General features: G+C 41.3%; 1 protein-coding gene across 1 annotated transcript in view; it reads left to right on the top strand.

Annotated features, from left to right (window-relative positions):
• MED27 (mediator complex subunit 27) overlaps positions 1 to 22,367 on the top strand; it is an 88,005-nt gene that overhangs the window by 30,256 nt on the left and 35,382 nt on the right. Inside the window, exon 3 of the mRNA XM_071574226.1 lies at positions 4,300 to 4,430. Coding sequence (XP_071430327.1) covers positions 4,300 to 4,430 — 131 coding nt within the window. The remainder of the gene's footprint in view (positions 1 to 4,299; positions 4,431 to 22,367) is intronic.

Here is a 22,367-nt window from a genome sequence, read left to right as displayed (position 1 = left end):
TTTTATCATAATGGACAAATCCCTTGTTAGCTGGAAGGGAAAAATGGTTTAATGATGAGGGGCAGAACACTGTGCATCTTAAAGGAGGCAAATGTGAACTCAGAAAATGCCACAATGGGTGGTGTCTCTGCCAGGAAGAAATAACAGGATAATGTGATTATAAAGAACATAATTCTTCTGATTTCACTTGTTAAAGGAAACCTGTTGGTGCTTAAAAACCTTTAAATAATGTCAATATGTAAATGTAATGTGATCAGTTGCAAATGCTCCAAGTGTTTTTTTTTCTTTCTCTTTTTGTTTTTTCTTTTTTCCCTGATCTTCCCTTCATTCAGCCAATTTTGCACCCTTGGATGGCCTTGTCAGTAAGTGCAATGCTCTGACTTGTTTGCTCAGCACTCAGCACATGCAAAATCTCCAGCCCATGAATTATGGAAGCCAAAGACCTCTAGACCCAGAGTCATTCTAATGATGGAGCTTTAATTTTTAAAGCTATACATGGCCATGTTTGTGGTTTCATAACCTCCAGTGCAGAGCAATCCTGCAGGCCAGGACACAAACCTGTCCTGAGCTGGGCAGTGCATTTCTGTTCAGTGTCTGCACGTTCTGCTTGGGGCCCTTTGGCTGTAGCAGTTTTGTGTCTGCTCCAGCCCTTAAGGATCATCTGCAGAACACCGTGTGATTTTTTGGCTGATGGAGGAGTTCTTTTATATTGTTTTGATTGTTTTAGCAGGTGCATTACTGTATTTCTGCTAAGAAGAATCACTGGGGTAGAATAAATAAAATACATTATGTGATTAACACCTTAAAAACTATTAATGCTTTCAGACCTAAATCAAGTCTCTAATTCTCTAATACATCTTTTGTGTTTAAATGGTTCACGTGAAAGCCAAAGACATTTTCTGTGACTGAAGAAATTGCCCTCCTTACAGTTACAGCCACAACCAAAGTGACTCCCAAGTGCTCTCTCTGTTGGGATGTGTTTCACTTAGTGAGGAAGAGTGAGAGCTCTTAATCTATGGATGCAGTTTGCATATCCTCAGGAGCACTGAAAATGTGAGTTATGGTACCTGTAAAACATTAGTGATAATATTTCCTCCTAGAAATACAGGCCATTTACATAGAAATATAATGAACCTTAAGAAAATTTTAAAAGTAATCCAAGTTCTGTTTTTATTTACCTTCCTGTAAAGCTTTTGTATATAGTGAAGTGTCATTTCCAGTACTTTTCCTACATCCTTGAGAACTAGTCACTTTTGATTTTAAAATGTAGAATTCACACATCTCCTTGGAACTGCACTTTTAAGAAAAATATCAGCTATCATGAGACTCATCATGAAACTGTGCAAGTTGGCACTGGGGTAAATCCTGGCTGCTAAATGTTGTAAATTGATTTTTGTTGTCGTTGTCTTTGATTTCTTGGTTTTCTGAAATGGATTTTCTGTTTCATCTGCACGTATTGGGGGAAAAAGATCCATCTTATTGAAATTGTGTGGAGGAATATTTCATTAGGCAGTAAAGGCACATGAACCACCTGGAATTCCCCAAAGCTGAAAGACATGTAATAAAGGCTTGTATGATGGGGGATCCCTTTGCAGCTGATAAAGGAATGATTTGCAGTTCTTCTTGTGCTGCACCAATACTCATTTGAGTGAGTATTTACCATATTTTATGGATGAAGCTCCTGTTTGCCATTCTGTGAAGCCTCAAGGTGTTTGTGTCCTGTGTGTGGGCTCAGCTCAGCTCCCCTGCATGAGCCTTTCAGCACCCACAGGACATTCACCTGCCTTCCCTCCCTAAGGTGGACAGAATGTGCTCAGAAATTCTCTTATTAGTAGCAAAAATCAGGGAGAGATTGGTGTGTTTTTAGCAAAGATTTTCTCTCATGGCCAGTGCTGACAGACCAAAGTGTTTGTCTTGCAAGAGTAAAAAGGAGCTGAATGGCACTTGTGTTATCCATCAGACTGAGGAGTCTCCTGGCTGTAATTTTAATGCTTGTGGTCCTGCTTTGAATCATAGAATGGATCGGGATGGAAAAGACCTCCGAGATCATCAAGTCCAACCCTTGGTCCAACTCCAGTCCCTTTACCAGATCATGGCACTCAGCGCCACGACCAGTCTCAGTTTCAAAACCGTCAGGGATGGGGAATCCACCCCCTCTCTGGGCAGCCCATTCCAATGCCTGAGCACTCTCTGTGTAAAGCATTTTTTTCTGATCTCCAACTTCAATTTCCCCTGGCAGAGCTTGAGCCCATCGTGCCCCCTTGGCACTGTTTTCAGTCTTGTTTCTGTTCCTCGGAACAAATGATTAAGAAACAGTGTCCCAACCCATCCTGTTAACACCCTCCATCCCCAACCAGGAGAGCATCCTGTGTGGGGCAGGATGTGATACTTCAATAATGCATAAATCAAGTTGGACAGAATCTGCCTGTCAGTTTTATTAACTTTGACCTTTTCTCCCATTATAAAGATGGTTTGGTAAATATTTAATCGCCCTTACAGATTTTGACAGTTGGATCTGCATTCCTAGGAGAAAGGTTATGAAGAAATACTTATAATTAATAAAAATACCTCAATCACTGGGAGTCAGCCTTGAAGGACAGAATTGTTTTTTAGAGTGTATTTCTTTCTAATTCCTTTTATTGGTCTGAGTGTCAGACTGGGAGGTTATAAAATGTTTTTAAAAGATTTCCTTCGAAACCCATGTCTGATTAACACAGGTGATTAACTCCACCTCTGAGCAAATGTCCAAAAGGTGTCATTTTCCTGAAATACCTGTCGGTGTCATTGTGCACAGGGACCATCAGTGTCACCAGCACTGAGTGCTGAGGGAGGACTGCTGGAGTGAGATGCAAGAGGAAAAGGGAAAAGCATATTCTGGAATCCAGGGGGGCTTCTGCCAGAGCTGCCTTTCCCTTTAATTCCCTGCAGATTCCACTCCCTGCAAATCCAGGTGGTGGAGATTGAACACTAAGCCCCTGACACTGAAACATCACCTTTCAAACACGGAGCCTCCGTCGCTCTCATTGATTTTTTTTCATTTCAGAAAACTGTCAGAGAAAAACAAATCTGAGCAAAATTCATTGGTTGGGCAGCAGGATCCCCTCCTTCCCTTCCCTTCCCAAGCAGGGTTCTCTTCCCATTAGGAATCCCATGTGTCTTTGTGCTGAGCCATGGCTGAGGCCACGTGGCAAAGCAGCCAAGTCAGTCAGGAGCCTGTTGGAAATCCTTGTGGATGTGCTGAGCATTGACATTTGGGTCAGACTGGCTCCCAGGATCCCTTTCCTCTTTTTCAGAGCCATTTTCAAGTGGATCCCTTCCAGGCCTTGTTTCCCTCCTTTCAGTCAGTCCCTGCAGAACAGCTTGGCCTAAGACCACTCGATTTTCTGAACATTTTTAAGTTATAATTTTTGAGTGCAGACCATGGGGTTAGAGGTGTTAACATGTGAAATGGTTCACCTTTTTCAGGTCAAATCTTTAGACAATATAATAAACATGTAGATGAAGGCATTGGAATGATGAAGGAAATTGTGTATGTGTGACACTGAACCTTCTGCTTTAAATATGGGGAAGTAAGAATGTAATTGGAGGTGTTTGGAGGGGAACTGTGACTTGTTGCACTTGGAGCTGGTTCCAGGGCAGGCACAGCCCTGTGGCTGCTCTTCACTCTGAGAGCTGTAGGAGAGCACTCAAAAATCTTGCAGATTCATGTTGGTGTCCTTCACAAATTTGTCTTTTTTTGACAAGGAAAAGAAAAGTTTAGAGGAGAAAACTACTGAATGTGAATTTTTCTGCAGTGCTACAGAGATGTGTGAGCAGGTATTTTAAAGGCAAGAATTTTATTTACTGTGGTAGAAGGTTCTTTGAGAATGTTTTGTGTTTTTATGTTTAAGAAGAAAAAGATGAGTGTTATTTCTGAAAAGCTGGTTTGTACAGTGAAAGAGTTGCCTCTGTCTTCCTCTCATCTCCCTAAAAGTAAGAATGCTTGGTCCCTTGAGAGGAGAAACTGTCTCTGCATTAAAAAACAAACCCAAGTTTCAGGAGAGTTAGACTTGGGAGGAAGTCTTTGATTCATCCTCTCTCTTGCCCTAATGCATAACGTCCTCCTGATGCCCATTTCAGAGCAGACTTTTTCCATGTGCATTGGCCCTGTCATGTTCCATCCAGACAGTGTATCTGACACCCCACACACTGACTGACTGGCGGGCTGTGGTTTGAGTGAGGTGGTACAGGTGGCAGAGGGCTGACACAGACAGAGTGCTGCAGTGGTGTGTGATCTGATCTCTCTGTTTTCCCCTCCAGCTGCAGTACCACGCTGGGCTGGCATCTGGCCTCTTGAATCAGCAGTCCCTGAAACGCTCGGCCAACCAGATGGGAGTCTCTGCGAAGCGCAGACCGAAAGCACAGCCAACAACTCTTGTCCTGCCTCCTCAGTAAGTAATGGAATATCTGGAGGAATTTCCATGGTGGGAGGCACATTGTTTCTTTTAAACTTTTTATTGTTTTGGTTTGTTTTGTTGTGTTTTTAATCATCATAACAGCACCGTTGTGCTTGGTTCTTGTTTCACACAGTACAGATTGTTCTTGCTGGATGGGTGGGTGCCCTGTGGGACCAATATTTTCATAGAATCATAGAATCAGTTGGGTTGGAAAAGACCTCAGAGATCATCAAGTCAAACCCTTGGTCCAACTCCAGTCCCTTTACCAGATCATAGCACTCAGTGCCACGGCCAAGCTCAGTGAAAAACCTCCAGGGATGGGGAATCCACTCCCTCTCTGGGCAGCCCATTCCAATGCCTGAGCACTCTCTCTGGAAAGAATATTTTTCTGATCTCCAACTTCAATTTCCCCTGGCAGAGCTTGAGCCCATCGTGCCCCCTTGTCCTGCTTCTGCTCAGGACAGAAAAGTTGCAAGTATTCTTCTTTGTAGCAGGTCATGAAAGTTTCTGCAACATGAGGGTGTCATTGAGGAATGATGTTGCCCTGATTAGTATGACTTGGAGCTTCAAGTAGGACTTTTCTGAAGGTCCTGAAAGACTGAAGCCAAAAGTCTTTGGTGTGAGCTCTTTCTCGGCAAACGTCTGTTCTGAGTCCATCTGTTCACCATATGTTAATTCTGCACCTCTCTCACAGGTGACAAGCAATTATGAGGACACTTAGAAACTGTTTGAGGACAGAGTATCAACACTTTTAGGCAGCCTGTGTGCTGATGCCAGAAACACAGAGGTGCCCACAGCTAAGTTTATAAATTATTAAACTGCCTAAAATATTTAGTTACATGTAAGGAAATGATTATTATGTAGAAAATGAAGTGCTAAGCAATTGTTCATTGTCCTGAGCATCCTTGTAGTTGGTGAAAACTGCCTGCTTTGAGTCACTGATGTATAAACACTGTGCTATCAACAACCTTACAGTTGCAATAATAAAAGTCCCTGTTGTCACCAGAGCCCACAGACCAACATTTAGAGGGTTTCTTGAGGAAAAAATCAGAGTCAATAGAGCCTTGCCCTTGTGTATTAACTTTAAAGTGCTGGTAATTCAAGAATCCATAAAATGTTCTATTGTTTTATCGATACATCAGACAAAGGAGAGGAGTTAGAAGGGAGGCTTAGCAGAAGTTTGAAAACCAGATGTTGTTCCTCTCCCAGGTGTGGAAGAACTGTGGGTATATAAATTGAAGTTGGATAGCAGGAAAAAAATCTTTGCAGAGAGAGTGCTCAGGCATTGGAATGGGCTGCCCAGAGAGGGGGTGGATTCCCCATCCCTGGAGGTTTTTAAGGTGAGCTTGGCCGTGGCACTGAGTGCCATGATCTGGTAAAGGGACTGGAGTTGGACCAAGGTTTGGGCTTGATGATCTCGGGTGTCTTTTCCAACCCAATCCTATATTGTGACAAAACTGACTAAGTAGTTTTCTTCCTCTGCTGGAGTATCCAGAGCTTCAGATGAACTTCTCCAAGAAGTCTGTAAACTGGAGTTCTGTGATACTGATTTTTTCAGAAATTCTTAAAATATGTTGGTGTTTTGTTTGGTTTTTTTTTAAAATCACGACTTCTCTAGTTACTAGAAATATATTTTTATAGAGAGAAAAAGCTGGCTTCTATTTTGCATAGAAAAACATGTTCTCAAACAGCTGCAGCTGTATAAATCTTAATGCAAGATGCATAATATACATATTTAAAAATATTGTATGTCTTTTTATCTGCAGGTGGGTTTTCCTTCAGTGGTGCATTTTCCTTGAATTTGCAGATGGAAGGAAATTTTAGTGTGGTTGCTAAACTCCAGCCAGTAGCTGAATTATGTTTCAGTATCTTATGAGCACTTCCAGCATTATTTACAGGGAAAATGTGTTTCTGCTGAGCTGGTCCTTTATCTGTCACTGGTTTCCTCCTCTCTGGCTTCTCTTTGCCCGTTCCATATTTGTTCTTGTTTGCTATCTTGGTGTGTCTTAAGAGAATAATAGTTATATTAAGTCTAATCAAATACCTGTTGAGCTCAATATCTTGTCTCCAACACAGAGCAGAAGCAGATTATGAAAAGACTTATGAAAATAGGCTTATGAGAAGTCTTTTAAAAAAATAGAAGTGTGACAAATGGATTTTAATATCTTGATTTTGCTGTAGTTTCATGCAAATAATGATGAATCATACTGTGATTCCCCCCCTCATCATTCTTTATAAAATGCAAAAGAGGAAAACATCCAGGTGCAAAACTACAGATCTCCTTGAAAGGGCATCCTGCATACTAATATTCCCATGGCAATTCAAGGACTGGGGGTTTTTTTTAGCTTTTTTAATTCATCAAGAAAGGGGTAACTGTTCTCGGTCTGTTTTTGCTTTGATGTGTGCTATTAAAATTAAGTTCAGTGGCAAGTCTTTGGCTGAGTAACACTGAGTCAAGTGTTTATTAAATGTTGTTCAGAGCAACTGTATTATCTGGAGTTAAATAATGAGTAGTTAAAACCAGCTGTGTGCCAAAATGTCATTTTAGGAGAGCAGAGTGGAGCAAAGAGCAACACTGCAGTCATTCCTTTCTGCCAGCAAAGGGATGCAGGAAACACTTGCCCATGAGGTATCACAGGTGATGATTTGGGCAAAGAATCTTCTAAAACCTGTTTTAATTTACTGCAGATTTTGCACATGGATAGTTTGATAATAAACATGTCTTCATTTGAGTTAAAGGGAGCATTAGAGAGCATGTTACTAATCTGCTTATTTATTTATGTTCCTGTTCCTTGAAGAAGCTGCATGAGTAACTTTGGTTATTGCATTACCTTCTTAATGGCAACGGTGCAAGCTGAGCAATTACCTTTGATCTTTACTGCTGTGGTCAGACTTCAAGTTATATTCCACAAACTAAACATACCCAAATGGTGTTTGTTCTCATGAGGGTGATAACAGAGCACAAGAATCGTTTTGTGTCAATTCACTGTTCTCTTGAGCCCTCAGTCTCTTTCTCTGCTCTCTTTTTCTTCTTTCCTTTCCAAAATGCCTTTTTTAGAAAATAAACAAAGGAACAAACTGAACCCCAAACCCTCTCAATCTGTCTTAGAAGCTCTGCCATCTCTTCCTGTATTTATTCTCACAGAAGGAGCTGTAGAAAGGGTTTTACTTTTTACTACTGGCAGAGCTGATTCTTGGTGAACCCTCAGCCCTTTGTCCCTCACCAGCCTCTGGGTGTCTCGTGATGTGCTCTGGTTTGGAGGTGAGAAGCTCCAGTTTTTTCACCTGAAACAGCAGCAGCAATTTTGCATCAAAAAGGTTGTTTTAAATACAGGTCTTTGTGCTTTGCAACCACTACCAGGAAAATTCACATTTTCTCGCTGTTTCCGTGATCCGAGGGCTCCTCAGGGTGCTGAGCAGTTTTGAAGAGAGGCCCTTTTGCTGTTGGGTTTTGCTTTTCCGTAGTGGTTTCCACTGGCTCTGAAAGTGCAGAAAGGAAGGCTGGATTGATGTGTGTCTCATCTCCAGCCAAATGATCTGTGTGAGAAAATGACTAACTGCTGGCTGCTTTCTGTGCCTGCTCCGTCCCTCCCTCTGCCTCCTATTAACAACCCATCTCCCTGTACGTGTTAATGGATGCGTTCCCTCACATGCTTCTCATCTGGCTGCTGGTGCCTCCCTTCTGTTGAGGAATCTCAGAGCAGTGTTTGCTGAAGTGCTGAAAGCTGTCAGCTCCTTCCCAGGGACTAGGGAAGTGTTCCTGCAGCCCTTGTGAAAACCAGGGTGGCTGCCCCTGGTTTGAAATCAATAAAGACAATAAGAAATGACAGCTTAGTTTTTTCTTTCCTCTGGAAACGCAGTAATTGATGTAGTTAATTAATCTTGTATTATTTTGCTTGGCATCACATCTCCAAAGTGAATTCCCAGCCCCAGGGAGTTCTCTAAGGGAACAAAATGCTCCCAGGGGTTGCCCACAGATGGTTTCTGACAGTGGAACCCCCTCCTGGGATCCCAACAGACTCTGGTATGTCACTGTCCAGCTGGGAAATGACAGCAGTGAGTCACTGTGAGGTGAGGAAGAAGAAGGAAAAGAGGAAGCACAGGATGTTGACTGTTCTGGCAGTGGAGTTCATTGTCCCACACAAGAGGGTCTGTAAGTTTTAATGGGGATTTTTAGGGGTCTCGGGTGGAAATGCTGTGACTTTGATAGCTCAGTTGTGTGGGGCCTTCTCTGTGATCCCAGATGAATCATCTGTCTTCTCTGTCTGGAAGAAAATTGCCAGAAGAAGAACTTGATCACCACGAAAGGTACTGAGACTCTTGCCCTTTATGGAGCCTTTTAGGGTCATTTGTTGTCACTTTGTGGTTTTGGAAAAATAAGCACACTATAAACAATAAACAAGTGGAAGTCCAGTTCTTGTTTGACAACTTGAGGCTCAGTGAACAGAGAGGTTTGAGTAAAACAGAATCCAATTTTTTTGTTTTAAAGCTCTTCAACTTGTCTTGTAAATCTCTTGTGGTCTGATGGATGCCACAACCTGACAGTGAAAACATTGTAATAGATTGAGTAAAAACCTCAGTGAATTTGTACTGTATTGCTGGGAGCACACCAGCAAAATTACTTTTCCTTTATTAAAAAAAAAAAAGGCCAGTGCTGCCCATGATATTGTTCTAGATAAATGAGCCACAAAAAAACCTGTGTGAAGATAACTTTTTTCTTTTAGGAGATCATAAGGACTGGAGGATACAGACTCTGGACAGCCAGGGGTTTGCAGCCACTTGTTCTGGGGGAGATGGAGGAGGTCTCTAATGTGCTCTCTACACCTCAGAATCCATTTGGGTTCTTCTTCTAGACAAGATTAGAGACTTCTTTTGAATATATTACTCTCCCCCTCCTTTGGAATGACATTAGATAAAGATGCTCTTTAATGAGTGGTCTCCTTAAATAAAGTTTGTTTACTGGCTCAGCTTGTCTGGATTTGGAAATTAAATGTGCAGATATCCCAGGCTCTGTGTTTATTGTAGCTTGATTCAATACCAACATAGTCAAAGTGCTGTTCTGTCATAGCATTAATTCCCTGTCAATTTAATGCTTCTGTCATATAAGTAGCACTGTCAGATTCTGTTTTGTTTGTGTACATAGAATTATGTACTGTCGATTCTGTTGCTGTTTTTAGCAGTTAACTCAAAGGTATGTGTGTGTATATATATACATTTATATATTTATAAACTATACAACCAGCCATCAGATCTGCCAGAAGAAATTATTTGGAACATAACTTGTATAATTTCTGATTTTTGCATTAAGGAAAAATCCTGATGACTCCTTTGCCAAGAGTTTTTTTGGAGGAAGACTTTTTTTTTCCAGCATCTTGTTTTATAGTCAACATCTAATTGCTTCCTAGGTTCTGGGATTTTCATTCTGAAAGAAAGGCAGGATATTCTAAAGGTAATGGCAAAACCAAGAGTGTTTAAGGCAGTAAATGTTCATAAGTGGGTTTTTTTTTTTAAGAGAAGTTGTTTAAAATATGCTTATTTAGTCTGCCCTTGCTGTGTTAGAGCTCTGAAATCTCAGCTGGGCATTCACACTTTGAAACCAAGTGTTGGGCAGGGCTTGGAGCAGCCTGGACTGGTGGAAGGTGGTGGAAAATCCTTTCCAACCCAAACATTCTGAGATGCCTTGATGGATCTGGTGCCCCAGTTTTAGCCAGAAATAGGCTGTGGGCAGTGGGATTATTGATATTAAACATCTGAGTGTTGCTATGGCAATAATTCAGCATTATGGGCTGGACTCCAACCTCTGAGCCTCTTCCCGAGGTGTTCAAGAGAAGAGCCAAGTGTGGCTGAATGTTCCCGTTAGAGAAAAGTCATCAGAAGTTCTTCGTGCAGTCCTGAAACTCTTCCTTCCCAATCCTGCAAAGCTGCATTAAGTATCAATATTCATTAAATACCATGAGATGATAATGTAATAAAACAATAATCCTCAGGCCCACGCCTGTACTCCTCTCCAGAAGAGCCGAGGTTGAGAATATAATTAAAGATTAAAACTCTGTTTGCATTCTGGAACATGGAGATATCTTTTGGTACATGATGGGGAATTGTATTAATAAGGAAGAGCTCAGTTTCCAATAACTTTCAATACTGGGAGCTCATTGCAGATCCCTGTTCGTGTTTAAGTTTCTCACGGAATTCCTTTGCCTTGGTTTTAGCCAGACAGTGCAACAGGAACTGTAAAAGAACGTGTTGCTGAGACATGTGACCCTTTTGCTCCACAAGTTAATCCCTTTTTATATGAAGAAAAAAAGATTCAAAATCAGTGCTTTAAGGCAATACTATTTACAAGAATAAGTTTAATTACTTTGCAGCCATGTACCACATCGATGGAACATTAATTTCAGTGTGTGGTGCCTTGTGCACAGTTTGGATCTCACCATTGTGCTGTTTTCCTTTTATTTTTAGTAAATTGCTGAACAGCTGTTGCACAGCTGGTTTGTGGAGCTGCTTCAGAGGCAGTTCCAGGGTACTGCCTTACACTGACATTGCATCTATCCCTGGCTGCCACTCTGCTCCCTGGATTCAGGGGTTATGTGCATGAGCTTTTGATACCCAATCTGTCCCATTTCACCTGGTCCAACTAAATAGAAAATACCTTCAATACCTTCTATATTGTACTGCATCAGCTTGTTAAATAACTAAGAGTGGTGCTGGAGGGGGTTGGTGTGATTATATGGTTGGACAGTCTGTGCTGCTGTGGAATTTTTCACAGGAATACAAATAGTGTATATGTAGTATTTAGTTTCTTTAAAGGAAAACTGCAGAATATCCAAACTGCCACCTACAGCTCTGCTTCAGAGAACAGCAACATCCTCAAGTGAAGTATCAACACATGTAGAATATAATAGAGAATAATGAGCAAACAGGACACCAGTATTTTGACAGCTTTGTTACAGCACAATAAATGCTGAGGAATTCAGATCCTAATGAATTTCAGCAGCTATTGAAAAGATGATTGTTTCAAGTTATGATACAGCCATGTGTGGTTTGTTTGGGATTTTTCTTCAATTTTCCCTGCTGCTTACCAAGCAGAGATGACACCAGTTGCTTTTAGACAGGTTGTTTTACAGAAAAGAAACCTGACCCTGTTAGAGAAAGGGTTGTTTTAGTGAAGACTGTTGGGCAATTCTGGTTCTCTGAAATACAGTAATAAGTATTAAAGTTGGCTCTTAGAGCATGGGAGGAAAGTTTTTTAATTCTCTAATCCCAGTTTCTTAATTTTCTTCTCAGCAGTGTTTCCCACAACAGAAAGCTCAGAAATTGTGGCCCACATCATGGAATCATAGAATCGGTTGGGTTGGAAAAGATCTCTGAGATCATCAAGTCCAACCCTTGGTCCAACTCCAGTCCCTTTACCAGATCATGGCACTCAGTGCCACGGCCAATCTCAGGTTAAAAACCTCCAGGGATGGGGAATCCACCCCCTCTCTGGGCAGCCCATTCCAATGCCTGAGCACTCTCTCTGCAAAGAATTTTTTTCTGATCTCCAACTTCAATTTCCCCTGGCAGAGCTTGAGCCCATCGTGCCCCCTTGTCCTATTGCTGAGTGCCTGGGAGAAGAGACCAACCCCCACCTGGCCAGAACTTCCCTTCAGGCAGTTCTAGACAGTGCTGAGGTCACCTCTGAGCCTCCTCTTCTCCAGGCTGAACACCCCCAGCTCCCTCAGCCTCTCCCCACACCACTTGTGCTCCAGTCCCTTCTCCAGCCTCGTTGTTCTTCTCTTCTCAGTTGGGTTGGAAGAGACCTCTGAGATCATCAAATCCAACCCTTGATCCAAGGGGTTGATCTGTGCCCTGGGCTGGTGATCACAGTGGGGTTGGATCAAGACGTGGTGGATTCTCTGTCCCTGGAGGTGTTTAAGAGGACACTCAGTGCCACATCCAGTCCCTTCTCCAGCCTCGTTGCTCTTCTCTGGCCCCGCTCCAGCCCCTCAATCTCTTTCCTGAACTGAGGGGCCCAGAACTGAACACAACACTCAAGGTGTGGTCTCACCAGCACAGAGTTCACAGGAAGGGTCACTTCAGGAGCAGTGCCAAGTGTCCCAGAGCTCCGTGCCCAGCTGTTCCAGGCACAGAGCAGGGATGGGGCTGTGCCTTCATCCTGCTGCTTTCTTTGTGTTTGGTTTAAATATGGGGGAAGGCAATCTGCTGTTAAATGTAATGACAATCTGTCTGTCTCAGTTATGTGGTATTTACTGTTTAGTACTCAGTATAATACAACTGGAAAGAAAAAAAATCCACAGCACAGTTTTGATTCATGAGGCCTTTATTAGAAAACTCCAATGAGATCAAACCCAACAACATACCAGGGATACAACATTGGTCCTCTTGCTGTTTGTAGTCAAAGATACCTTATAAACTCTGCTCCAAAAAAGAGAGAAAAAGGAGTAATCCAGTTGAACGTTTTATTTCAGTAGAAGAGGTAAATTTTTAAATGAGATGCTCTTAATTTGCTTTATGTCTCTGCTTTGTTTTCAGTGCTGTTCACTTGGGTTGTCTGTCGTGTTAACTTTGGAACCTTTCAGGTGCTTTGTAACCTGTTTAGATACCACAGATACAGAAGACAGGCTTTGCAGTTTTGTGCATTGTCAGAAATACAATTATTTTTAACATTTTAATCTCTTAATATGTTGATATATCTGACAACTGGGTTTTCTGCAGTAATCTTCTTTGTTTTGTTATGCCAAATCAATGCTTTTTTTTTGGCTGTAGTTATGTGCTGATTTAATTTCATTCCATTAAGTACTATACAGCTGCATATTTCCTTGCAAAGTAATTACAGAAAACCAGCAGGCATTGATCAACAAGATTGTCCAAAGGAAATACTTTGATTAAAACTAAATGTTCCTTATGATATTCATTAGCATTAGAATAATTTCTATCCATACAATACAACAGACAAGGATCTTGGATGTTGCTTTATCCACAGTTAATTACTGAAATATGCACTGGAAAATCACTGACTGGTTTGGGTTGGAAGGAAGGAAATCATTCCAATCTACTTGGGGGAAGATCAGCTGGTCCACTCCCATAGCTGGGAAGTTAAAAAGCTGAATTTTTTTAGGAACTCTGGGCCAGGTACCAGCCTGGACCTGCATGTTCATTTTCCAGAACATGCACAGATCCAGAGCAGAGTTTAGTGTTACTGGGGAACTGCAACTCTGTTGTGAAAGAACAAATTTGTGACTCTTTGATGTATGTTTGCCTTAAAGGTAATGTTTGTGTGAAACTGTGCCATTAAAAGGTGGCAATTAATTAAAAGTTGTTCCACAGTCCCAACTATTAGGAGATGCCCTTGCAGCATTTAGAGCAGAACATTAATATTGCACTGTAGGGAATCCCTGTACTTTCAGTAAAAAAGAAAGTTAAGGATGAAGATTTTAATGTGTAATTAAAGACTGCAAATACTAGTTTAACTGCTTGTTTCTGTGTAAAAAAAAATTAAAAAAATAAAGAACACAAACTACAAGTGGTTGAACTAATTAAGACAGTGAAGAACAAGTTAGATGAGAGGAAATTTGTATGAACCTAATAATGATATCAAAGCTTTTGCTAAAGCTGTGATTTTATAGCATGATTACTTTAACCCCCCCTTTTTTGTTTTTAGCTTTCCTGTTAGGGGGGTGGGGATTCAAAGCTGCTTTGCTGCAGCAGACAATCAATCTGAAAGGAATAAATTAAAACTGCTACTTGCCAAATTCAGAGATGCAATACAGCATTTCCATCTGCACTGGTTGTGTATTCCCTTGTCAGAGATGAGGAGCAGGAAGAGCAGAGCTGGAATAAGGTGAAAGGAGAAGATCTTCATATTTTGGTGGCTTAGGCAGCACAGATTTATTGTATAATCACACTGTATAATGTGATGTGAACTTATTGTGAATGTATTTATTAATGAGTTTATTTCTTTAGCTCTACATGATTCCGAGCAACCTTTGGTTGTTTGAGAGGAAAACTAAAGAGCTGCACAGTGAGGGGGATAAAAGTGATTTCAAATGTGAACCACTGAGGAGGAGGAAGCTCTGGGTGTGTCTCACAGTGAAAAGATCTCAAAGTGCAAGTCATACCTGGAAATAAAAGCAATTTAAGTCCCCTGTAGTTTCAACAGCAACTCTACAAAGGGGAAACTTTTTCCAAGTGATGAACTGCAGGATGGGGTCTGAGGGGACACCTAAATGCCCTTTCTAACTACAAAAAATACAGAGTAGAGCTGCTTTGCTCTGCTTTCTTTACCTGATGTTAAAAATAACTGTTATTACTTTTTAATTTCACTTTAGGGCATTCTCTGGGTATTCATGTGTTTACAAGGAGCCCCATGGATGGGTTAAATGAAAAAAGCTTGGGTAGCAAATTCCAGCTGATGCCTTCACAGTTTTCTCCTCTAAATAAAATCTTAATTTGCAATGATTTGAAGTATTTTGGTACACTTACTTTACTAGTCCCATTTTCCCAATTGCCAGTGGGAAAAATAAAGGAAATGGCACCATTAGAAGTTTCACAGGGTGAAGTGACTCGTTTTTCTCCCCTTTGCAGATGCTGCTCTGCTGTTATTTCCATTCCCAGTGGTTTAATTGTTCAGAGCATTTTCTCTTTGCTCTGTAGGTTTTACCTACAGTAGAATAACACCACCCTTTCCATTTCAGGGATGTTACTCAGCAGAATGTGGAGGTTACTTTGAAAACAAGTGTATTAATAGTGTGATGCACATTTCTAATTGGACATAGATACGCTAATTTGATTATTAGTTTATTTAACTGACTCTTTGCCTGGGTAACACAGGAAATAAAACACTGCACAGGGAGGACCTTGTTAACATTGGCAGACTTGGTTTTGACTTTTTCTGTGGCTGCTTGCACTCTCTTTATTGTCTGTGAGTCATGGCCAGGGGAATCCTGTAGTAAGCCCTCTCTAATTTTAGCAACCAGAAGCGTCTCCATGTGGAAATTTTTGCATTGAAATTGAATTTATTCTTTTGTGTTGCTCAAGATTGTTCTTACAAATAGTGGTTTGGGAAAGAAAGTGTTTGGCACAGAGATAAAGTAGTGAATCACTTACTTAACCTTTTGCCTGGAATGAAATGAAGTAAAGATTGCACTCTGTGTATGATTGTTATGCTCCATTATTGCCTGTAATACTTTGATTCTCTCCCTCACATTGATTGTGGGATAGTGTTCAGCCTTTTCATTCTGCACCCCGTGTGTTTGAAAGCACTTAAAGATACAGAGACTCCAAAATAAGTTCTTGCAGAGCAAATTACTGTTCTGTTGGGTTGTTCTGTGCCTCAGTTTCCCCATGTACCAGTGTGAATTTCATCATCTGGAAACTGCAGGAGAACTGAGAGTGACTGGAGGGATATTGGTACAAAGCTGGAATAAGAGAAGAGATAGGAGAAGGCAGAACCATAAGGCAGGTGCTTTCATCCAGGGGAAGAGTCTGGATTTTTGTCTTTTATTGTCAGTTGTTCAAGAGCAGTTAATTTTTCACAAAATCCAGAGTCTGGGAGTGCCACGTTGGGAGGAATGAATGACCAGATAATTCCTCCTTGCAAGGCCTAATAGGAAGCTCTTGGTATCCCCTGTCAGGTTTGCTCTGATAAATGAGTGGTGATGGATGATCCTGGATCCTTTGTGTTCCTGCCTTTAGGTGTTCATTTCAGTGATGGAAGACAAAGTGCAGCACATGAAATAATTACACACCAAGCCTGGCTGGAGCCTGTCAGTCTGTGCTGAGCTCCCTAAACTTCTGCAGTCTCGAAACTGTTGGGCTCTTTTGCTGATTGTTGTCAGTGTTTGGTGTTAAAATCAAATGGTAAAAAATACCCTACTGTTTTGATGTATTTTAAGTCAGAATTTAATATCCCTGTCCAAAATAGCACTGTAAAACTGAGCTCCCCTGAAGCCAAATCCCAGGCTTTTCTACTTGCCTATTTCACATGCAGAACCTTCTTTCATTTTGGCTTTTGCATTTTGACAGTTGCTCAGCAAAGATGATGCTTTTGCTCATGACAAATCTTTATGAGCCTTGTAGACAGGTCTTAAAAAGAGCCTTTTGTGAAGGACTGAAAGAAATCAAACTTGGATCTAAATTTGGGGCTAATCAGCCACATGGCAGACTCAGCTTCAAGAGTCATAGTCATATCTAACAGTACTCCACCTTTATTACAAATAATACTTAAGTTCAAACATTTATTGCTTTTTAATTTCTTTTTATGGTTCAATTTTAAATTTAGGTTAAGGAGGTATAAGACTGATAAGGTGGGTGTCACTGAGTGTATTGTCAGCAGGTAACCCATAAATTTGAAAGTTTATGACATAATTCCTGCTTGGTAATCACTAGTTTGGTGTTCCAGTTACTGAGTGTGGTGTGTCCATAGAGCACAGTGAACAGGCTCTGTAGTTGTCACCCCTTCAGCTGTTCTCCTGTGTGTTTATTCCTCAGGTGCCACCTCAGCCAAACTCTCCCTCCTCCTGCTCTTTTTATTTCCTAGTCAAGTAATTGTTGATGGAAAAGTGTGCTATGGCAGTGGCTGCTCCAGCCTCTCAGCTCTGAATCCTCTTACTTGGAGATTGACTTGGAAGGAGCTGGGCAGGTCCTCAGAGATGATCTTTTGTCACAGCTCAGTCAGATGACCTGAGACCCTGCCCAGGTGAATCCTGAGACCTCCAGGGATGGAAGGGAAGGCTGTGTTTGTAGCTGCCACCAGAGCAGTCCTAGAGGTGCAGTTGGTGCTTCTTGTGCAGGCAGCTCTCCTGAAAACCCTTCTGGAGAGCAGAGGTGGACCCTTGGGAAGGAGGGTTTGAGGGGGAGTGGCTGGTGGAAGTAGCAAACAGATATTTTTGAAGAAACCACACTAAGTGATAATGTAGATTGTAGCAGCTTAAAAACCCTCAGTGAAAAGCAGATGAGTTCACTGAAAGGAGTGCTTGGCATTTAAAATAATAGTTGTGTGTTTAAATTGAAAATTTGGCTTAAAAGCAGTTTATATGTTGATACTTCCATGATCTTTTCTGCTCTGAAAGTTGCTCTTCATTCAGACAAAAGGTTCCTCCTTCAGCAACGTGGTTTTACAGCATAATAGATGATAAGCAAATCTAATGCTGTCTAATCTTGGCTATTCCTAAGGAAGTGAAATGGATTTCTTGAGATGCCAGAGCAGTGGTGGCTCTTGTGTGCTGTGTGTAAAATGAGCTTGAGGACAGGAAATGCCAGGTAGAACTATTTTAACATGTGATTACGCTTTTTAAATGAGAATTTATTTCTGGTGCAAAGATAGCAACTCTAACACCATGGACAGAAAATCAATTATAATTTTTGCTAGCACAACTAAAATATTATCTGCTGCTACTAATTCCTTTTTGTTGTTCCACAATTGCTGCTTTCCCTCTGTGTTTTATTAAGTCAGTGACAGGGTTAGAGATTCTGATATTGAAGCCTGAGTGTTGTAATATCCTTCTTTCTCTGCTGCTCTGTGCTTTTGCCTCTCTGCAGTGCCATGATTGAATCATCTGTCTCTGTGCTGCTGTGTATTTAAACCCTTAATTCTTTGTGTCTTAGGCATCATCCTCCACCAAAAAGCTCTTATGCATGTGAACCACAGTTTGCTTTTGCATTAATTGCTTTGTTAAAGTGTCAGCATGTCCTGGCTCTTAAAGGTCTGCATTGTGCAAATCTCTTGAATATTTTCTGCTGAAATTCTCCACACATCTTAAAACGCAGGTGTGAAGAAAGTACAGAGAGAACCTGAGTGTTGGATGGTCCTTAGTTTTCAGGTTGTTTCAAGTATTTCCTTACCTGTTTCCTTCTCTGGTTGGTTGGTTGGCAAATTTCAAGAAAGAGGTTTTTCTCCTCTCACATAAGGTCTGTCCATAGTTTTGACTCCCTTTGCTTTCAAATCCTAAACAAGTAGTTCATGTCCATCTCCCCAGTGTGAGGGAGAAGATTCACTGAGAGATTCCAGCTCTGAGTGAGCACTGAGCCCTGAGTCAGGGGGCACTGCCCTCTGATCCTGGGAAGTGTTTGTACACACAGGTATTTAAACTCCTGTTTTAGGAGTTTGTTTGTTTGGGGTTTTTTTTAAAGCCTTTGAAAAGAGTAAAATGAGCCCTTTGTTTGTTTGCCCATACTTTGTCTTTTGCTGCTGCTGCCTTTTCAATCCCCTGTGTGGGCCATTGACTTAAGAGTTGGACTCGATGATCCTTGTGGGTCCCTTCCAGCTCAGAATAGTCTGTGAGTCTGTGACTCCTCACTGGGTGCAGCAGTGAAGCTCCCAGTGGTGGATGTAATTCCAACTACATTTGTTCTCAAACTTTCATCTTTCCCATCTTTGTGCTTCTTTTCCAGAGATGTTGTTCAATGTTTGTGTCTTTTGCCAGATAGTTACACAATGCAACCAATGGCAAATATTTTGCCTCCTTTTTAAAAACGCCTCTGAAGGGCTCTTAAGAGTTGATCTGACATGAGATGAATTTAAGTGTAACTTTGGGTTTTGGATCCATGGGAAACCTGATGATTGCAATTAGGCAAAAAGTGAAATAATTCAGTGGTGAAAGAAAAATCAGATACAGAAATGTGTGTCAGTGTCAGTGCTGTGAGTAGTGAATGCAAAGTGTGTGTGGGTGGAGAGCTCCCCTCAAACCCCTGGAAATCCACTGATGTTTGGAAGTGGAACTGCAGGACAGGCTTTTGAGGCAAGAGGTGCCATTTAGTAATATTTCATCTATTTCTGTAGGGCATCAGTTTCAACTGGTTGAGCTGTGTGGGAGCTAATTAATCATGTAATTTGCTGTCATGTTACTGGGTGAACCTGTATCCTGGTAGCAGCATGAATTTGAGATAATGGTTTCCTAATGACTGAAACAGCTCTAATAGCCCTGGCCCTCATGGTTGACTTCAGCTTTCCTCTGGTGGCTTTTGGAAAGATCTTTGATATAATTTTACTCTTAATGAACGTTCTGTCTGCTAATACAGATAGTTTGCAGCTGTGTGTATTAATATACCTGAGCCCTGTTCTCTTTATCCAGTATATTTTAATTAAAACACCTTATTACAGTATTACATTGGTATATATTGTACATATGTTTGATAGCAAACTACTCTGCAGCTTTTACTTGGTGATGAAGCAAATTTGGGTTGTTTTGTTGGTTTTAGTTCAGCATGGTTGGGGTGTTCTTATGCTTATCATCAGACCTTTTCCCAGGAAAAGATGAAGCTCTGTATGGGGTGGAACAGTTCAGCAGATTTGCTGGGTTTAATCAAAAAATTACTCAACTCTTTTTCACAAGAAACTTTTATGCTTGGGCAGTGTGACTGGGTAATGTAAAGAGCCATCTCAAGAAAAGGAAAAATATAAACACTAAGTTTAAAACAAAAAGAACACAAAAATAACCTTGCCTTAAAATACACTCTCATTTATCTCTGTATTTAAAATCTTTTGTGTGTGCAGGGAATGTCTGTAGTCAGTGTAAAACTCTTAATTAAATCTTCTCACGGCAGTGGTTCAGGGCTGACCCTCTGTTACTGGAGCATCTTTTTGGAATAATAAAGCAGTCCCTGCTGGGAGCCACTGGCATTGACAGACAGGCCAGACACCCCAGCCACGGATCAGGGGAGGGTGGTCAGGCTGGTGGTGTCCTCAGGCTCTGCAAGAAATCTCCTCCTGGCCCGTCTGCAGCAGCACTTTGAGATGTTGTTTGGCAGAGTCTCAGTTCTGGCTTGTGACCAACAACAGGCCCAGGTACAGGTGGGTTATTTCATGCCACTCAAGACTGTCCTTTTTTTTTTTTTTCACTATTAGAAATTAACCGACAATTTGGAATTTCTTTACCTTGAATAATCACCTTGACATCTCATGAAGGAATTTGCTTTTTACAACTTCTGAGCTCAATATTCATGAAGTGGATGCTCAGAATTAGGGAAACATCACTAAGAACCCAGCTAGGCAGTGCTAATAATCATGTTTGTATTTACCTAAGGAGATCTTCACTCCTTGGGTTTCACTTGGGCACTTTTTGCATACTATATAAACAGAATCATATTATTTTTTAATAGGCTGAACATTTCCCCCTGATAGCAGCAGACATGGTGGTTCTAAAGGGGTTATTCTGATTTAGATACATTTGCCATAAATGCAGATTTTGTTTTATTTTTTAGGGGAAAAATAATGACTACACTTCTGAACTTCTGCATTTGCCTGCAGTGGTCCTTGGCTTCAGTCCAGGCCTCAGCCCCAGGAAGGATTTTAGCCCCAGCTCTGCCTGTTGGGTGCAGGGGAGGAACACAGGGAACACCGAGGCTGCAGCACTTGGAATGCCACAGTGAACATAAAGCCTTGTGTGATCTCCATGTGTGATCCTTGTGCAAGGGGAGGTAACAAATGAGAGGGGAAATGGCCGAAAAGGTGCAGAGAATTCCTGCAGTGGCTTTGCCACGGGGTCTGGACTGTGTTCAGCAAGCCCAGGAGTGACTGCCATGATAAACCCTTCCCTTTAGCCCACTCTCTTATTTAAAGAGAAAGTTTTATTCCGAGAATTTCCTCCGGGAATTCGCCCTCCTCCCCCACGGTGACTTTCAGCGGAAGCCACGCAATTAATTTCCATAAGCCCTGTAAAAACTTCCAACCCAAGGAACAGCTTGTCATATTGGAGGAAGAAGTGATGAAAATGTATTTTTCAGAAAATAATGTTTTGAAGGGCTTCTCTCTCCTTGATGTTTGTAGTGGGAGAGTCTTGAGTTTATAAATGCCTAATTGTGCTTGTTATCTCCAGTTTTTGTACTGGAGTGTAAAGATGACCTTGAAGGAGTCTTTTGATAAACCTCTTAAGTTTTAAGATCAGTTTTTATCTGTGCAGTATCACAGGCACATCGAAATACTTGGTCAGAGTTTAATTGTGAAGAGCTAAAAATCAGGACTAATTATGAAATTCCCTCAAGGAAATTTAAAGTGGGTGATCACAGAAGTTGAAATGGGTATTTGGTAAAAGCTGCTGTAAGAGGCTGTGCAAGTGATGGTTTGTATGTCATCTTTTCTGCTTGTTTCTTCACTTTTACTTCCCTCTTAATTACAGAATAGCAAATTGATCTTAAGGGTCCTTAAAGGCTGATATCAAGTATCCTAGTGCTATTAGGACCTGCTTGTTTTTAGCACAGTTCATAATTTTAGCAAATATTAATTGGATGCTCTTTGAGTGACTGAAGCCTATTGATGAGGGCTAAAATTTGAGTCTTTACTTCTTTGTTCTGTGTGTTTCAGTCCTGTGTATGAAATGTCTGCTCTGCCCTCCTGTTTTGATATGTTATTTGTTCTCCAGGGGATTATACCCTTAAACCTCCCTCCTCCCATCCTCTGGAATTTGTGATGCCTTCATTAAATTCTGGGATTTGATGTGTCTAACAGAAGTGCTTGCTGAGATCTCTTCTTCCAGCAGTGCCTGTCATATGGTCAAATACAGTGTATAAAAAGGTCTAACTGGACACAACACCCTGTGTTTCCTGTTCATCAGTCTCTCCACCCAAAGGTAAAATCTTGCTGCTTTTCCTAGGTATAGAATAAACAATAGGTATCATGCATCATCTGTTGCTGTTCATAAAAGGAGGTAAGGACTGTAATTTCTGCTCTGCTGAGGGAGAAATAAAGCACAAAGAAAGTAAGTGAGAGGGCTTTGCTATTGCAGTAATTCTTCAATAGCAGAGCTGAAAATAGCACGTTATCAAATACTGAATTCTGGCTTGAGGAGGCTGAACTTGGGACTGTCAGTGTGGAGTAATGCACAGTGCCAGGATCCCATCAGACCACACTCTGGGACCTTTCCCAGGTGGCAGAGAGCCCCATTCACTTCCTTTGGGAATCTGGCTGGGCAGGTGGGCTAAAAACCAGCCCAGCCC

The sequence above is a fragment of the Pithys albifrons genome, chromosome 20 (assembly GCF_047495875.1).
Source record: "Pithys albifrons albifrons isolate INPA30051 chromosome 20, PitAlb_v1, whole genome shotgun sequence".
Taxonomy (NCBI): Eukaryota; Metazoa; Chordata; class Aves; order Passeriformes; family Thamnophilidae; genus Pithys; species Pithys albifrons.
Note: the sequence above shows the minus strand (reverse complement) of the source record. Positions and strands in the feature narration are given on the sequence as shown.